Source organism: Macrosteles quadrilineatus, unplaced genomic scaffold, assembly GCF_028750875.1.
Source record: "Macrosteles quadrilineatus isolate MER2022 unplaced genomic scaffold, UCM_ALF_1.0 Scaffold_8__2_contigs__length_117827958, whole genome shotgun sequence".
Classification (NCBI taxonomy): Eukaryota; Metazoa; Arthropoda; class Insecta; order Hemiptera; family Cicadellidae; genus Macrosteles; species Macrosteles quadrilineatus.
Genome location: NW_026542601.1, coordinates 82,422,345 through 82,441,267, shown reverse-complemented (window position 1 = coordinate 82,441,267; position 18,923 = coordinate 82,422,345). Strand labels below are relative to the sequence as shown.

General features: G+C 34.1%; 1 protein-coding gene across 2 annotated transcripts; it reads right to left on the bottom strand.

Annotated features, from left to right (window-relative positions):
• Positions 1 to 17,057, bottom strand: LOC129000704 (ras-like protein family member 11B). Of its 2 annotated transcripts, none has more exons than XM_054427667.1 (6): positions 16,969 to 17,057; positions 12,250 to 12,333; positions 9,404 to 9,460; positions 4,108 to 4,184; positions 2,833 to 3,018; positions 1 to 1,853 (listed from the first exon to the last, which is right to left on the bottom strand). In XM_054427667.1, the coding sequence occupies exons 2-6, from the start codon at positions 12,329 to 12,331 to the stop codon at positions 1,539 to 1,541; spliced, it is 717 nt and encodes a 238-aa protein (XP_054283642.1). In that variant the 5' UTR covers positions 12,332 to 12,333; positions 16,969 to 17,057; the 3' UTR covers positions 1 to 1,538. The 2 variants fall into 2 exon arrangements, with proteins under 2 accessions (XP_054283642.1, XP_054283641.1); XM_054427666.1 differs by having other exon boundaries at positions 16,937 to 17,041.
• Positions 17,058 to 18,923: the final 1,866 nt, after the last annotated feature.

The following is an 18,923-nucleotide window of genomic DNA, read 5'->3' as shown; positions in this document are numbered from 1 at the left end:
CATACATGGTCATATTTTGACACCCATATAAAATTTACAAATCGTATTACATCTAAGATAAATCTATTCACAGCCTTATTGACGTCATTTCATCTCCACAATGATACAAAAAATAAGTTTTGGTAACTTACAGATTAAATAGGGCCTAGAGGATTTGTATTACATCAAAGTTTAAAAATGTCCCAATTCAGAAGTTTATGTATATGGTTAAAATCGCCAATTGTATTGTATCAGATGCCAAAGATGGGGTCAGGACTATAAGTGTACTACTTTGTAGTGTATTCTTAAACTTGAAGCCTGATTTCAAATATTAACCATTTCTGGCTAACATTGTTCATATTTATCCAACTAAGAGTTTTAAATTATTAAAAAACAGATTTTACACATAATCATTTTGAATAATCCCCAATACACTTTAACAAATTTCAGGTCCATGACTGCCATGACCCATACTAAAATGGAATCATGTGTTCCTGTTTATTTGAATTGTATTTAGTGGCAAAATAATTAATTGACAGCGACTATCGTGTCGAAGCTGTTTTTTGCAAATGTAAATTCCCAGGTATGGTATTTCAATTTGAGACTATTGGTAACCCTAACCTAAATGCATTTCTGTATTACATACTTACACACAAACATCAATATAAAACACGATTCATGTGGAGAACATAATGTCCATCCAAATCAAATAATTACATTTGGTTATGTATTAAGTTATTATTCCAAAAATATATTACACATTATACAAGTAAGTACTGTAGTACTTATTACTAAGTGACTTAAACTTTATTACCAATCTAAAATTATGACCATTCAACACAATAAAGGCTTGTATTGTCTACAATTCAGTCATGATTTTTATGTATCAGAATGGGCAACGCTAAATTTTCAGGAAACGAAAGTATTTTTCTGTAAACAATGAATTATTTGGTTTAGTTACTTCTGATCTAAAAAACTGTATTTTTCTGAATGTACTTATGGATTTCAAGTGTATAAGGTACTTTTAATATACCATAAAATATATAGTCAACGGTGATATGTTCAGGTCTATTGACTCTACTGTTAAAAAACATTTACTATGTATACTCGATAGTACTGTAATAGAGATCATAGAACACATCAGCCAACTATTTAGCCCGGTATTAGCCTTTGCCGCAGAACTAGTTGGTGGCTGCAGTATTGGCACAATTTTAGACACTTAGACACAAACTCCAGCTCTAACATAAGTTGTTTTCTGAAACAATCTAAATCGCTCATCATCGTTCCTGTTAAACATTACCAAAGAACACCCTTTTTTCGAATCACTAGGGAGTCCTCCCGCAGATTCAATTCAAAGTTACCTATAATGGTATTCCAAGAGCTGAATCAAGATGTTCTCAAGATCTGTTCCCTTTAGAGAGGACCTATTCAGAGGACTCAGAAGGCGTTCAAAACCTCCCTGGGAATTTCATTCCTGAGGCACTAACTGCAAGGTCGTTTTCCGGACGACTCTTTCAAGTTCACGTGGCTGTCGTCTCTCCCCCCAGGGTCCCAGGAAGTCACAAGGAGGCCGTGGCGGTGAAGTTCTGGCGCCTCTTGAGGACCCGGGTCTTGTGGAGGTCAGATTTGTGGCACACAACGACAGTTCCTCCCTGAGCCATCTTCTGCTCCTTGCTGTTCCCTCCACCGATCAGAGTTCCGAACATCTTGGACACAGAGAACTTCCTAGTCTTGTTGTTGCCTTGCTGACACCGTGACTCGTTCAGCAGCATCTCGAAGGCGGTGTACAAGTCTTCACTGTTCTCAGCCACGGAGACTTCGAAGAACGAACAGCCATTTTGTAGAGCTGCAGATCTCCCTTCATCTTTCATTACCTGCAGACAAATGTGTTTTGTTAATGATTTGTTGTCAATTGAATGTTATATATTTTAATGATAAGTTATTACAACAAAATATTGACATATTCTCTACATCAAATGCCCTAATTAAAATACACATATCATTACTTAAGTTAATTTAAAGATTTGAATCACAAAAGAAAGTAAATATTTATAGGACAATGGAAAGTCTGGAATAGTCTTAAACAAATGGTAAACTTAATCAGTATTTATTTTTCAATCCTTCACAAATCATTGTATATTTTTTGCAAACATCGTAAAATAAAACATTATAAGTTTGTGCCTGTAATTAAGGTTACTGTAATTAAGTATTTTAATGAACGATTCAAATTTATATTACAGATTCATTTAACCTATAGAAAGTACAATTTGTAAAAGGGAGAGTTATTCCAGCAACACTTCAATGGATACTTCAGATGAACTAATTTTAACCGCATGCCTCCTTAATGTTTGACCCAGTTAAGTTACATTCTTAGGGGAGTCTGTTTAGTGTTCGTTTGGAGGGTTTGATAATTTAAACCAGTGAGATATCGGTTTCTGGGGTAGCGAGTTTGACCTAGTTGCCACAATTGGTTTAAGTTTCTTAGGGAATCAACGTGTATTTGGTGTTTTGTTTTACAGGTCAAACTACGCAAGATTGTCACGAAAAAATTTCTTAATCCAGATTTGAATTCGGGATTACCTAAAGTTCCCAAATCTGCACTTCCTATCCTATTGAATCTTTGAGCACCAACCACTCTACCTATTTGACACAAAAATTCTAAATTGCAGTGATGTCACATAATGTAGATTTCTTATTTCAAATTTGAATTCTCGATTACATAAGTTTCCAAATCTGCACTTCCTATCCTATTGAATCTTTGAGCACCAACCACTCTACCTACATTTGACACATTTGACACATTCTAAATTGCACCGATGTCACATGTTATTCTTATTCCGAGAAGACACTGACCTCTCTAAGATGCTCCAGGTCTGCCTTGTTAGCCATCAGCGTGACTGGAAGACTGTTTGGTCGCAGCTTCTGAAGGTTGTCCAGCGTGTCCATCGCGTAGTTGAAGGACTTCTTGTCCGTGATGGAGTATACGATCAGGCAGCCGTCAGCCCATTGCACCTGCTCTGTGGGGAAGCTAGCGTCTCGCTGTGAACAGGGAAAAATACTCGTCAAGATGGTGGTAAATCCGCAAGAAAATGTATGAGGTATCAGTTAAATTGTGAAGAAAAAATATGCCTACGCTTGATTGTTCAAGCATATAGGATTGTGATGGTCTGATGGATGTCCAATGAGGTGGCCGTTTGATTTTAATATAGTTTGCAAGAAGATTTCCATGGATTTGGAGTGTTGGATGTGCTAATCAGCTGGATCGTGATAGATTTGCAAATCTGTTGCAAATCGTAATAGGCGTGCAAAAATATATCTACGGGATTGTGATGGTTTTGCTAGAGCTATGAGTGTAATCGTGATAGATGTGAAAGAAAATCTCTTAGAATGTGGCGAACAAGCAAGAAAATAGTACATTATAATAGATTATTTTTTGCTAAGCATGTACGATATTGAAAAAAAAACTGAATTTACTAGAATCTAATTGTAAACAAATACATGATCCTAGCGGCAACGGATGGAACTAACATTAATGTTGTCAGCTGAGCCATAAGGGTGAAAATCTGATAAGGGAGTATGTTTAATATAGTACCATCTATATAGACTTCCCATCTAATGTAAAAAATTGAAGCCAAGAAAATATATAAAGTTCATCGCCATTTCAGGATTATCAGAGGGTACTAATGTATTGGGTTATTGATTAAAATCAATGCAGTATCATAGCAAACAGCTGATTGATTCATCAATTGAGACAGAATATTGACATTAGTTAGTAGACCATCTCAACAGATTGCACCGCGTTTTTTGCTTCAAACTTTTACATTACATGGGAAGTCTATTCTAGGTATAGTCAGTGATAGTACCCATTAGACTTATATGGATGAAAACAGAAATTCTAATAAAATTGTCTTAGTAATTCACTGATAACATAATAAATTTAAATGAATTAGAATGAAAAAAAATCTCTAAACAAATTTTTAACTAGACTTATATTTATCATACCCCTTAGTTTACGATGCATATAAGTTTAGAATAAATTATGTTCGAGGAATATGAATGTCAAAGTACTATATACATTAGTATTTCTTTTAGTAAACCCTGTTGTTGTTAATCTCCAAAGAAACTTACCGAATCTCCAGAGACGTCTATGATCTCCACTTCCACAGGTGTGTTGTTGATGGTGACTGTCTGGCGGTACAACAAATCTGCAACAAAACAGTGACGTCAGCAACTTTCCAACAAGTTGTCAAAAACTATATTCTATAAGAAAAACTGTTAAATGAACAAAACATGAGAAGATGAGTCCCATATTATGCAAACAGCATTTACTAATTTTTAAACGTTAGTAGTTTTACTAGGCTAAATACAAATCCAATCAAACATTGAGAAACAAAGAAGAAAAACAATAATTATTTTTTACAAATATTCTTTTATTCTGTTAACTTAAATGTGTGTAGAGTATGTATTTTTAAGATCTATAAAATTTACTTATACAAATCCATTACACAATTAATTTACGTTTTCCAACATTTGTGCAGTTAAAAAAAGAATATTATAAAAAAAATATATATTTTGCAAAATTAATTATCATAACTAGCATTAATGTAAATTGACCCGGTGCTTCCTAATATTTTACACAAAACTACCTATACACATGCTTAAGCATTTACTTAAAACTGAAGCCCCCAAAAATAGAGTATTCGAATAATAAAATTATCTCAGAACTGCAAATACCTAAAAAAAACAATAAACCTTGATTGAACTAAAAGCACACATAGACAACCTCCAAACGAAATGTACAACTGAATATTCATAGACAAAATACTACGCGTGGATAAAATTGCATATCCCTATCTGAAAATAGATGGCCTCAGCCGGGCATGTGTAGCTTAGACCCGTGGGACCCCCTGGGGCAGAAAAGCCCCCCGGGGGTAATTACCCCCCCCCCCTTACAACCCCAATCACACACGTGGACCAGCTCCGAATGTACAAGGAAAATTGTACAAGCGCGTGGGCATGTTTTCGTGTGTAATACGTATTTCAAGGGGTGTTTTTGTTTGTGTCACAGAAATATATTTTCTCACCGTACGTTGAAACTTAGGATGTGGAATGGGTGAAAAGTTGTGGATTTTTTTTATATTTTGGGTTATTTTTGTTCGTAATGTAAAAAAATGTAATCATGATTGACTTGTATTATAGTGGGGTTGCTGATTCATATTCTGTAAAGTCGTTCATTCTTAAAAAGCTTATAATTTTTCATTTTGTTGGTTTTGTGTTCAATTTTTTAATACATCAAGTAGGTTTTTCACCTTAGGTTTGTCATTCACTTACTTCAAGGTAAAGTTATCTTCAGAATTTTAAACCACGCTCTATGATTAGGTGTGTTTTTTCGCAAAAAAATACTAAAAACGCCAAACCAAAAAAGAAACTAAGGTAACAGTGTTCGTTTGTGAAAAAAATGTATATTGGGGGGAAGATTTTAAATTAATTTATTTCCATTTCTATACATTTTGCACATGGTTTTACAGTACTACTTTTTCAATTTAAGAGTAGTTTCGATTTCCTTCTGCAATTACAAATTTCATTTGTTTGATCAGTTAAGTGAAGGCATTGACCAATCGACAAGGGACCAAGGGGACAACCTAGGCAATAAATCACCCACCTGATCGATTGGCCATTCTGCACCGGCCTTCACCTAGATATCGGGATATTTTTGTATCGCACGTGCAGTTGGTGCACCTGACATACCTCAATCAGCTGTTATAGTACCCGAAGATTTATTCTTGGATGTATGCGTGTGTACCGATTAATATAAAAACCACTAAGTAGAATATCAAATTGATTATGCAAAATACCTGTACTGCGGGTTTAAAGTTTTTATTTACGTAAAACTGTACAATAAAGTGAGATTTTAAAGCTTTATTTAATTTGGGTCATAGTACCATGACCACCAGAATGATGGCCGTCATGGTATGGTACATGGTCATGTGTACGTTAGATCGAATAAGCCTGACGAGGAATGAAAGTTTGAATGTTTAGTTCATATTTGTGAATAGATGAGTTTTAAGAGCCAATATGACGTCATGATATTCGCATTTGTTATTGTTGTTGTTGTTGTTGTTGTTGTTGTTGTTATTGTTGTGTTGTTGTTTTATGTTAACCCTACCCCACACTCATCATGGATTGGATTTCCATTGTTAATGGCGATATCAATATTCATTAAACTAACTGGTAACTGATCTCAATAACGATCCTGCGTGGGTATGAATGAACAGTTAACCTCATTAATTAATAAATATGAATAATATTTAGTATCTAGAATTAATTCGCTTCCGGAAAACACGATTTACTCAAGCCTTTCATAACCTATTGCCAGTCCTATACAAATTCAAACCAATTTCACACGGTATTATTTATAAACTATTTGATATTTCCCTATGATTCTTCCACTATGTTTTCCCCACTTTGAATACACAGTTCCTGGAAGCGGATTGCCAACATTTTTGTCGCAAACTGAAAATAACGAAAGGCACGAGCGGCTGAAAATAACCGCCGCAGCGTTGGCAGCAGTGCGCATTCCGCTGTTTTCGAGCGGGCAGCCCCGGGTGTCAATTAACAGATTTGCGCACAAGTAAAGGTCAGACACAACCGCCAAAAGTACAGCTCTACGTCTTACTTTTCGCTAATTGGCGGGAATGAATGAATGCATCCGTTCATAAGCAAACACGTGGCGCTGTTTTCTTTGAAGTGGGATTTAGAAATTATATAATACTAGTGTACATGTTGCTCGAATTCGAGCATTTGCAAAGTATTACAGGAGTTATTTCAAAACGAATAACAGTCATATTTACAAAGAATTTAAAAGAGTCAACTCAAAGATTACCGGTGTGTAACTCAGACCATGTTTATCTTCGTTATTGATAAACCTAGAGCATTCCGGCTGGTTTTCTCCTTCTCAAAATGCCTCGCTGTACAAGCAACACAGGTCATTGATAGAGGGCCAATTGAGAACGAAAAGTTGTTTTGGGGTAGTGTTAGGGCGCATTTTTAACCTAATAGTTGAGCCTATTACGTGTCACTTTTCTGTAGCTGCGGTCGTTATCACGATTACGCCTCATGTCTATGTTTCGTTGTCGTAGCGTCGGAGGCATTTAAAAAGAAAAAACAACAAATAAACAAATTATAGCTACACAAAACAACGATAAATTCACAAATTTAAGTTACAATCATACTAACACGATCTGTCTTGGGGGTTATGTTTGCACAAACTCAAATAGTAAATAAATGTACTCAATGCGTTTCATTGAATTGAAAAATAAATAACAGCAATTAAATTATACAGCTGATCAAAATGTAAACAATTATGTTTTTCATAAGGATAACATGGGAACTTTCAAAGCCACTGGGGCAGAGCCCAAGGGACTTTTTCAAAAATGTAAGGCCAGTTTGCAAATCTACGTGACACGCTCTTTCCAATGAGAAGTCAATGGATAAAATCGGTCAAGAAATGGCGGAGGAGTTAAACCGACAAAATTTCATGTAGCGTATTAATTATATAGATTATTTGAATTGTTTTGTTGTAAGCCTCTTATATGAGAGCTTCCTTTATTAATATGCTTGAGTAAAATAAGTAATATTTTAAAAAGGGCGAAACGTGTTTAAGAGTCAAAAGTCAATTTTTTCTCTAAACTCGTCACCATTGTACTGAAAACTGAATAAGTATGCCTATTTATTTTCCTCAAACAGTGGGAAGTAAATGCAGTACTAACCCTTTTAAAATATATTATACAATCTTACAGGACATTTTAATTTTGTTCCACAGATACGAAATACTATATTTTTCTAATCAAATTCAATCCTCAATAAAATAAAGAGTCTCCCATAATCATTGACTAACACGACAAGGTTTATTTTAAAAGATGACCAAAAATTTGTGTTTCTGTAACAAGAGGGCGTAGTGTACCACTACAACAACATAAAATACTAAATGTATTTCAACACGCGTGGTGGTGGTGTTTGTTTTTTCATCTGCGAGGCTGGTATTCGTGCTGGATGTGTTTTGTGTTGTGGTAGGAGTGTTTACAGATCGCCAGCTGGCTGTGACGTAATTAACTACTCATTCATTACTAAATAACTATAAACTACGCATTCCCTTGCGCTCTACACCGTACATGGTCTGGTTGAAGTGATGGAAGGAATTGAAATGGAACTGAATAGAAAAGTTATAGTCAATGTTCCAATGACATAATAGTAACAGCCTAGCTACTTCAATTACATAAAGAGACACGATACTCCATACAAGTTTTTATGTGGACGAAAACGCTATTCATGTTGGAAACAATAGCATTGCATATTGAATCGCATTCTATGAGGTTTACGCCAAAGCAAAGGTCAGTCAGGTCATAATATGCGCCACCAAAGTTCAGCCTACTTAGTACGTTCCACTAATTGGAGGGAATGATTGCTTTTATCGTAACAAGTGGGACGCAACCGCATTCTGGAAGTGGGATTTTTAAATTGTACATTATTGGTTTGTCAAACTTGTAATGTTGTTTGGGTTAACAACATATATGTGTTAAATACGAGAAGGTGTCAAATGCAGTTTTTTTACCGAACTTCCCTATGGGTAAGTGGGTAAGTAGCTATTACGGTAGGTGACAAACCGATACCGATTTTGATTAAATTTGGTTTAAAGATGTAAGGCAGGATAAACTTGAATGAGTTCGCGAACCAGCATGATCGGACTATGGGAACGGGGTTTTACGGGGGGTTTTATGGGGTAAAAATTGGGTTTTCTCATTTTTGACCCTAAAAACACAACATTTCCCAATTTATCTCCAGACCTTTTTAAAGAGCTTAAAAACAAATAATTTTATGTACATCAAAGTGTTTTTGTACGGTAATTGGTTACGGAGAAAATTAAAAAATGTTCATTTAAAATTCCCATGTTATTCTTATAGAGAATATTGTAAAATTTTGTAATTTACTTGTTAATGGATATATTTTGATCAAACTTGGTAAATTTATTTATTTTATAATAAGCTATTAATATTTTACTAAAAACCATACTTTATTAGATTCCTTGTAGTAGCAAACCTAGGTACTTGTTAAACCTAATGTTATTTAAATAGATTTGAAAATCAATTCAGGCAAACGGAATTTCACTAATTCGGCAGGTTTGCTGCAGCGGGGGTATTTTACATAACATTTCGGTTTCAGAACAACCAAACTACGAATATACATTGCGATGCTATTTAGACCCCTGAACATCGTGCGAGCTTTCAAGCTACATAAACAACTATAAAACGCCTCAAAACTGATACTTTAGCCTTGACCTACTGCCAAGTATAACGATAGCTATAAAGGTCGTATAAACAGTGATGTAGTGACGGTAACAAACTGGTAACTTATGGTGGAAACTCACCAGTGTTGGAGCGGTATTCGCCAATGTATCTTCTGGTGAGGTATCTGACTGTCACAGCTGAAACAAACACATTGGGTTAGGGTCATTGTTGATTGTTGAGAATAAAATATTGACATAATTATTTCCCTAGGGGGCTAGGCTCTAGCCCGGGATCGTTTTTCACATAACTTCAGAATATTCTTAGGTGTTGTGGCATTATTACTTCCAGATAAAATCCCTTGGTGATTGGCGGGATTTGAACCTGGAACTTCAGGAACTGAAACTTTAACCAACCGATTTAGGTATTGGAAATCCTAGATTTATAGTATTTTTTAAATATTGCTAATATATTCTTTTATGATTGAGTGATTTAGGAACCAAACGAGTCTTTAGGACTACAGCTAAATTACTACTTGAATCTTTAAAAATAAGAAACAATGTAAACAGCTGATTATTACACGATTTATTATTATTGACATCGTGCGTATGTTGCTGATGTAGGTTTGTATTTTATGAAAATCAATCAGATTAAAGCTAAAGAGTATTTCCAATATTCACTTTGTCCTTTGGGTGAAAACTAAACCAGGTACTTGACGTTTTACTTTATAAATCGTCAAAAAATTATTTATTTAAATAATAACTAATACACAATTAACAAACAGTTCATTTTGAGATCGAAGAGTGCCCTCATCAAAAATTTTAACACTCGCAAGAAGTATTGCATCAGTACCAACTAAGCATATGCGAATTCAATAAGAAGAAACCCGTCATTCAATCGTACAAGCACAATTCCCGCGACCCTCTCGATTCACAAAAGTCTCAACAATCGCTGGAAAGGTCAACGACAAGTCAGCTGGTCAGCTGATCCGGTGTTCTGAGACTTCCTCAGCTGCTGAGCAACATCCGGTGTTTCTCGGAACCCGACACGTCCTAGGCGCCTCAGCGACGGCGTCAGCAGTCAGCACGGATTGGACCGAGACGAGAGCAATGAACATTGATGATCAAAGACCTCGAATATGGACGATAAGAGTAGAGTGACATTCATATGGTAAAGCAAACACGTCTAAACTACAATGCGATAGGCCACGTCCGGCAGTGAAGTGGGTAACTGTTATAGAAAGCTGCCATGGTTGGTCACGTTGAAGTGAATTGAGCATGTAAAATGTTATTGACTTTACACTTGTTAGTTAGTAAGTGTTAACTTGTGATATCCAATTGAATATTGGGTCTGTTGACGATAGGGTGAAATAGAAATGGATCACACGTATTATTTATTTCTGAGTCACTATTTTATGATTCGTAAGTGTAAGATTGTTAATACTGTAGCTTTAAAAGGTTAATTGGTTAAATTCACTGTTTAGCTAAAGAATGACAAAGTAGACAAAGTAGGTATTTTAAGCCCAGTATGAATGGAGATGAGTATATTATGGATATGTATATTATGTGTAAAACATTCCTTTATACACCATAAATCTTATAAACGTAACTTAACTAGATTCTATAAAAATATGTGAGGAGTAAAAATAGCACTGATTAAGAACAAAACAATGGACATCATTGTGTAGACGAAAATAAACTCTTTGTATCCATAACAAAGTTTTGCCGTTTTCTTCAGACGATAATGACCTCTACAAACCTTTTGATAAATATCACTTCATTCATATTGTTTGTTCATTTGTAATGTCAAACTGAAAACTACAGTATATTTAAATTATGAATAAACTTAAATTAAATTAACGAAAACACATAAAAGGTTAAGGTCGTTGCCCGGACTCTCCTGAACCTCTGCTTTGATTTAAAAGACATGAAAAACTAATTTCAAAGTTGCTAATTTAATTGCTTATGACAAAACGCTGAACAGTCTACTATTGAATTTGTTTACAGACAGAAATGCGTTGTGTACGAAATCAATGTAGCCTAATTGTAATCAGTAAAAAAATTAATTAATTTTCAATATACTTGAATTAGCAACAAATTACAGTATTTATAAAAAAATATTTTTTTTAAAAATTTTTATGCGTTGTCCATATACAGAGATAACGAAAAATCTATTTATAGATTTAACTTATTCATTGATAAAATTGGCGAACTGTGCGAAGACTAATGGATTTATACTAAAACGCGCCGAGAAAAGTTCTTCAGCTCGAGTCAAAATCATTTAAAACTTCCCATTTAAAATGTCCTCGCAGTGTAGGATGGTGGAGTGATTTGTTCCATTTGTGGATAAAATGTATAAAAAGCCCAAGACAGAGTTGAGTGGAAGGGTCCATGCCTGTAATCCTCATTGAAGTGCTTCTATTTTTAACATTTCCTCCCACATTGGGAATTCCAATCTTCTGTTAAACACTGAAACTTTTTATCACTTATCTCGATCTATGAACTCATTAACGAAGTATCTGAGATATTTTATATTGTTGTTGAGAAATTTGTAATTCGCAAAACAGTGGTTTGAAGTGTGAAAGTACAAATAGAACCACATAAAGAAGATGAACAAATTTGTGGTATTTTATGTTACAAACTCTATTGCATTTTTTGTTTAAGTTTTGTTGTGATTATTAGTTTTTTAGAGGTTAAATATAAGAAAGGACCACGATGTACAAAGTTTGCCTAAATAAAGAAGGATTTCGTTTCAGCTAACATTTTCTGATAAATGATTGAAGAGGGAGACAAAATGTTTTAAGTAAAACTACTGCCTAATACAATATCGTTGCATTCATTACAATATTATCGTCATCAGCTTTGCAGGTCCTAGCTAAAGATGTGTGACGCAGAAAGGTTGTAATAAGCTTACTGACTGTTTTGTGTTTGTACAAAAATATCATAATCTATAAATAGTTTCAATCCAAACAATACAGTAGTTGACTTACCAGATTTTCCTACGTTGATCCTGCCTAGAACAGCGATGCGGACTTTGGGTAAATTAGCGGAGTTGCGGTCTTCCGTCTTCATACCTGTAACATAAAAAATTCTCGTTAATAACCTTACCATCTACCAAATACAGTATCTATAAAAAAAATATTTTCATAAAGATCAGGTAACCGTGTCTTAGAAAATGCGATTTTAAACCAAAAAGATCAACTGATCTAGATAATTTATTTACTTAAGTCCTAAAGCAACTTAATCGAAGATGGAAACATGCGAATTCACGAATGTAAACATTTTTCAGAATCTAGGTTTTCACGCGACTTGTATCAATCAAGTAAGATATATGTTGGTGTTTATAGCTTGAATAATCGTACGGAAGAATAGTCGTAAAATCTGTCATTCGGTGTCGTGGGCGTCAGCTGTTTGTAGGCGAGGATTTAGTTTTACGAATCAGCTGGTCAAAGTTATTGGTAATATCAACAGAGCCTTTTGCATAAAATAAGTTTAAAAACAACCTACTTTTAAAATAAACTCTTCTGTAAATTATACTGTGGTAGACTAAAAAACATTCGATTTCCGTTAAATGTATTTGGTGAACGTTCTATGGGACATTGCTGATGATTGGTAAAGCTTCGTTAAAAATAGAACTCCTAATAAACCAAGCAATCAGTTGGTAATTAGGCTACGTTAATCATTATGAATTTCACGATTACATCCCACTTTTAATTAATTAGATCACCCCATTGCGTGCAGAAACCAATTAAATTAATCTACACTATTATAAAATAGAGGTGGTTTCTGTCTGGGTGGCTGTCGAGACAAAAATACTATACCAATATAGCCAAAACTATCCACAAAGATGGTTCACATATCTAGGAACTTCATAGGTCTATTAACTTCGATTCGCCCCGTGGATGTCCAAAGTTTTGAGATGAGGTTTTCAAAAGTAAATATTGATTGGTCTCCATGGTAGAATGAGAAAACTAAGTGTTTATCTTTGCTTTGCACATTTCAATGTAAACAAGAAGAACTGCCAAATGCTCATTTCAGAATTTTAGACAGCTGATACAAATAAATTAGATTTTACACAACTATGTGGTAGCTTTATTTAATGTAAAACTTTATCATAGATTATTTATTCTAAATCGATGTCAATGATTATTAAACTGACTTTTCTTCCCGAAGCATGAGTACAGCAGCTTTAAGGAAAATCGTAAAGAAAATAGAATGGTCCATCGCTCCATTTAACAAGACTGGTGAACAATAAACTGTTATTATACGTCAATAGCTTCAGGGCCGCGTAAAATATCGGGTTTCATCGAATTACAGGGTAATATCTACCAAATTGAGGCAGTGTCTGTAGCACATTGTAAGGTTTCGGTAACGTGATACAAGATACGTTGACACTGTTTGTTCATTTATAACAAATCGAGTGGAAATTACGTCAAACAACGTTACGTACTTGCTTGTAAGTTTTTCACTTAAATTGACAGCCATTAAGAAGTTAATAGTTTGAAAAGTTCTCTGAGATAGCGAGATGAGTTTAATTTGTCAATCTTTTGTTTTGGCCAATCTTGAATCTTGAATCTTGAATCTTGTATTTTAAGTTTTGGGAAACATACGTTTTGCCTCCTGAACCAAAAAAGTTTTTTTAAGTGATGTCTGTATGTGTGTGTGGATGTGTACAGATAGAGATACTACACCTATGGTCCGATTTTGATGAAGCTTAGTATGTGGGGATCCACGGCATCTCTTGATTTTAAAATTTGTTTCGAAATTTTTATTGTTAATGAAAATATTTCCGTAAAACCCATAAAAACGAAAAACGTATTTTCACAAAACATTTTGAACAACATTTAGTATGTTATAGTATTTTCAACTCAAAACAAATGGTGTAATTTTTAATGCTGTAAAAATAACAGTTTAAAAGTTATTAAAATTTTTGTGATTTTTCCTCTTAGTAACTCCCACCGCTTACCCATGATACGGGTTGTTGACAAGCTAATGGGAGAAAGTATGTGTCAGTTTGCCCTTTATTTAGATAGTAAATAATTTAATCAAATCAAAACATTTTTCCATGAGTAGGCTTTGTTCTCCAGTACAAACTTCATTGGAGAGATTGGTCTGTAATTTACAACTCACGTTTAAGTTTATATCCAACAATCTGTGACCAAATTTAACTATTCTCAAGATTTTTGAATACCTTTACCAACATAAGTTTGGTATTTTACCCTACTTCTTTCTTAATATTACACGCCAGAAAAGATGTTCGAATGAACAATATACAAATAAGCAAGTAACTTGGTCCCCCCATCACGAACACAATCTTACGTGAGCTCAAAATTTAGGTTATTTACAGGAAAACACTTCGAAAACTCAACTAGTGTAGTGGGAGTTTCAGCTCGACGCCAGGGAACCTTGGTAGAGGTTCCCGCGTTTTTGGCCGCCCCGCCAAAATTGTCAAGCGACACTAGCAATGACGTGCGTTGTAATTATACCGAGTAAACAAACACTGTCGTATATTGTCACTTTCCTGCTGTATTTACAACTTCACAGCTCAAAATAAACGTGAATGAGAACTAGAACATCTGTATGGGTGATATGTGTGTCAAGATGCGAACATGCTGGAATATTAGGAGACTCTGAGTTGTTTTTAGTGTAAGTTTGCATTGTTAAAGTGGTAAAAGTGAAAAACTATGTTATGCATGACATAAAAAGGGATAGTAGAATACAATTGTTGTACTGAAAGTTTTGTCAAATTTTAAGATAATACAAAGCACACATCTTACGATAAAACCCTCGATAAGAATTTTTAAATACAGTGCAATGGTTGCTGACCAAATATGTTTTGATGCAGCTTTTTAATAAGTTCCTCATGAATGATTTCCATAGCAAAACTGTTTTTGGGTTACGGTTACAGTGAAAAATGGTGCAGTGGTAGGTAACAATTTTCGAGTGCTAACTGGCATGTAAAATGAAGCCGCAAAAGATTGTGACACAAGTTTCTTATATTATCAGTTTTCTAAGTAGTCTCAATACATTAGACGACTAATAACTAATACAATAGTCAAATCAATAACTCTTTGATATTAAACATTCTCAGAATTCATGATGAAACAAGTTTTATATTTTAAGTGGCTGAAATATCTTTTCAATTGAACAAAGCTGTGTGATGAACAGTAAAGTAAAAATTGAACAACTGTTGCACGAGTGAATCTTAACCTACCCCAACCCCCTCAAGAAGTGTGCTTGTACAGTGGCACAGTCTGACGACTGTTAAGTGAAACTACTACAGACAGAAAAGTATTCTACTTACAAGAACAGGTAAATTATACGCTTCAATCAAATACATTTAACTACGCTGCACACACGACAAATGTACCAAAAAAATCTTTTAGCCCCTAAAAAACAAGCAAAACCATTGATTCGAGTGATTTCGAAACCTTCAAATATGTTTTGGACTAAATTAAATAATCTACAATAGATTGAATATATAGGTAGCAAACAAGGACAATTTATTAGTAAACAATTCCTATGGCTTCAATAACAATGGGGCATGTGATAAACAATGACACTATTGAAGCATCACAGTTTTCATTAGCATATAGATTGAGTAGTTTGCTTGGAATCTCTAGTCAATATATCCATTGTTATTGCTGTTTAGGTGTTTATTTACATTCATGAGGTGTATTAATTATAAATATTTACTAACATCATTACCTGCGTGGTAATTATTTAAGACTTATTGATTTGATACCTTTTCAATAAAAAGTATTAAATGTAAAAACATTGACGAGTTTTTGTGTCTGTGTTAAGTAATGGTGAGTAAGTTAAAATTAACCAAAAACAAAGTATACCAGTTTAAAATTGATTCTAAAATAATAAACAATGTTTGTAATTACTTCAGTAAAATATTTTTTGCAAAATATATTTATGATAAAATTAAAATTAAAAATACATAAAGTACACATTTGTAAACATATTATTGTGTCATGTATTATATGTGAAATAATAATATTATTCTATTCTGTTAATTTTGTATACACCTTACTATCGTGGAAACAACCCTAAATTTGACTAACATGACTTGACAAATCTAATTAATTTTAAACTATAAATTTAATCTTAGTGAAGACAAAATTATCCTAATTGTTGGTTTCAATTTTATTGTGTGGTTAAATTCAAACACGTTACATAAAGGGTAAAAAACTTATTTTAATCCTATCTACCAAATACAGTAACCATAATTGCTATTATAATTTTGTATTATGACTAAAACTATTTTAAAACACCAAGCCCTGAAATTTGAACAACAATAGATCTATAGTTTATACATTATTTGCTGTACATAAGCCAGAGATTTAAGCTCTCACTGTCCATATACTCGGGCTATAAAAATATTATTTAACAATTCTTGAAAACAGTTTTGTTAAAGTTAAGTTTTATTAAAAAAGGGTTTATTTCAGTAACGTGAACTTACTCAGAAAAAAGTATAATGTAAACTACCTTAGAATTCAGTTTACGTAATTGTTTGTTTAAGCAATATTTTAACATTTATGCGTTTTTGACAATTTTTTGCACTCAAAGTTAATAAAAAAAGTTGTAATTTTTTCATCCGACTAACATACTAAAATTAAATTCACAATTTAAAAATATTTTTTTTATTTCAAATTAATCTACCTAAATTACCTTTTACAACAAAATGAAATTGCATTACTCACTGTAGCACTGAGCACTCGGCACGACGCACGACACGGTAGTATACGCACAACACGAACACACACTCTCTGCAGCTAGTGCCACACTGTAGTGGCGAGTACTAGCGCGGGTATATCATTATCGGCGCGGCGCGCGGCGCGATAGAGGGTGGCGTCGCTAGCGCCGCGGCGGCGGCGTCGGCAACTACAGGAATGTAAACATTGGCTAAGTTTCAAAGTTTCAGTCTCAGTAGCTGCAGTTGTATAATGCGAGTCTGGTAAATAATGTGAAAAGGCTCAAATTATAAAATGATACCACTGTAAATTGTGTTATAAAAGTTTCTGAACGGTTTGATAAGGTTTTAATCATTATACTACTTTAATATACGAAGTTAGGTATTTTAAGCCAAGAATGAATGTAGATGAGTGTAGAATGAGTGGCAATATCTTGTAGTCTTGTCAGTGACTAAGGCCTACAAGACAGGATTGTTGTGTTAAATAAAAACTCATACAGCCAATGGCATCTAAGGGACCTATAGTTTATAGTGGAATCCGAACCACATTTTTGCCCTGTAATTTACGAATTGGTCTAATTATTCGGGTTCGGGTAGTACTGTGGATAGCCGTAGTACTCACTAGTGCGGACATTTACCACACCAGGGAGTATAAAACGGTATACTCGTAAATTGGTTTACAGATTATGCTCATAAAAATCAACTTTTTTTATGAACTATATTTTTTCATAAGGCCCCTGAGGAGTAAGTGAAAACTCTTAAAAGTAAACATATTTCGATGTGTACATCAAATTATAGGTCTTAATAAGAAATAAGTATCAATTTCCCCAAAGAGCATAACATTTTGTTAAAGGTTGGCGGCCTTTGTTAATTTTGCATTTGCACGTCCACATAGCCTACAGAGTACAGAGGTCTGTGGAACGTATCCAGCAAAGAAGGGGTGAGCCGGTACAGGACGAAGGTGAACTGTACTGATAAAATGTTTGCAGCAATGATCAGTATCCGAACCCACGACATCGCTGCCTTGGGCCCGAAGTCCGTGGTGCTACTGAGCCACCCACTTACAAAAACATGAATACCTTTTAAACCTTAAATAGTCACCATTAATAAAATAGATTAGAAACAAAAGGATTCTAATCACTAATTATTTTTATGAAATATCCTATAAGTTTTTTTTGCAAACTTAAAAAAGACAAATTACTAGAAATTTATCAGCCAATAATAAATCCTAGTAAAATGTCTATCAAAATATTTAAAAGAACTAATATTGTACAAACCTAGTAGTAAAAATTCTAATACAAAATGTATCAATTATTGACACATAAAAAAATATAATTTCATTAATTGGTTAGTATAAAGTTTCATGTACTGTATTATTACAAACTATGCTGTAATCAGCCATGACTAATAGACTATAGACGGATTTAGCTCTAGTATCGTGTTCATGTAGCTGAGTATCCGATTGGTGATTACAAATGTGTTGTGTTTGTTTACGATTATAATAGACATTTTCTTGATTATTAAACACTAGCTGTGTGCCCGTTCTACGCACGGGGATCTTATAGTAGTCAGTTGAAACCTTCTTATATTAAGATTAAGAGCAGCAATTAGTTTGCATATTTGCAGATATGCTGGCAAAACTATTATATATAAACCTTCGCAAATACAGTATCTGACAGTTCAAGCCAAAATAAATGCTTCGCAATTAAATGTCGCCCGGATCGTGTTGGTCCATATGTCCAATGATTAAACTTAAAAATGTTTTATAGATCCATGAAGCGTAGCCCTAAAGTAGGCCTATAATTGAAAGTTACTTTCCACATCGGTTAACTTAAACGTATTTAAAGTACTACCTCAACCTCACCATTTAACACTTTATTCCGGTTGACATTTTCAGTATCAAAGGTGCTCTTGTCCATTCCGTGAAACACTGAGAAATAAGGACATTAATGCGTTACCAACATA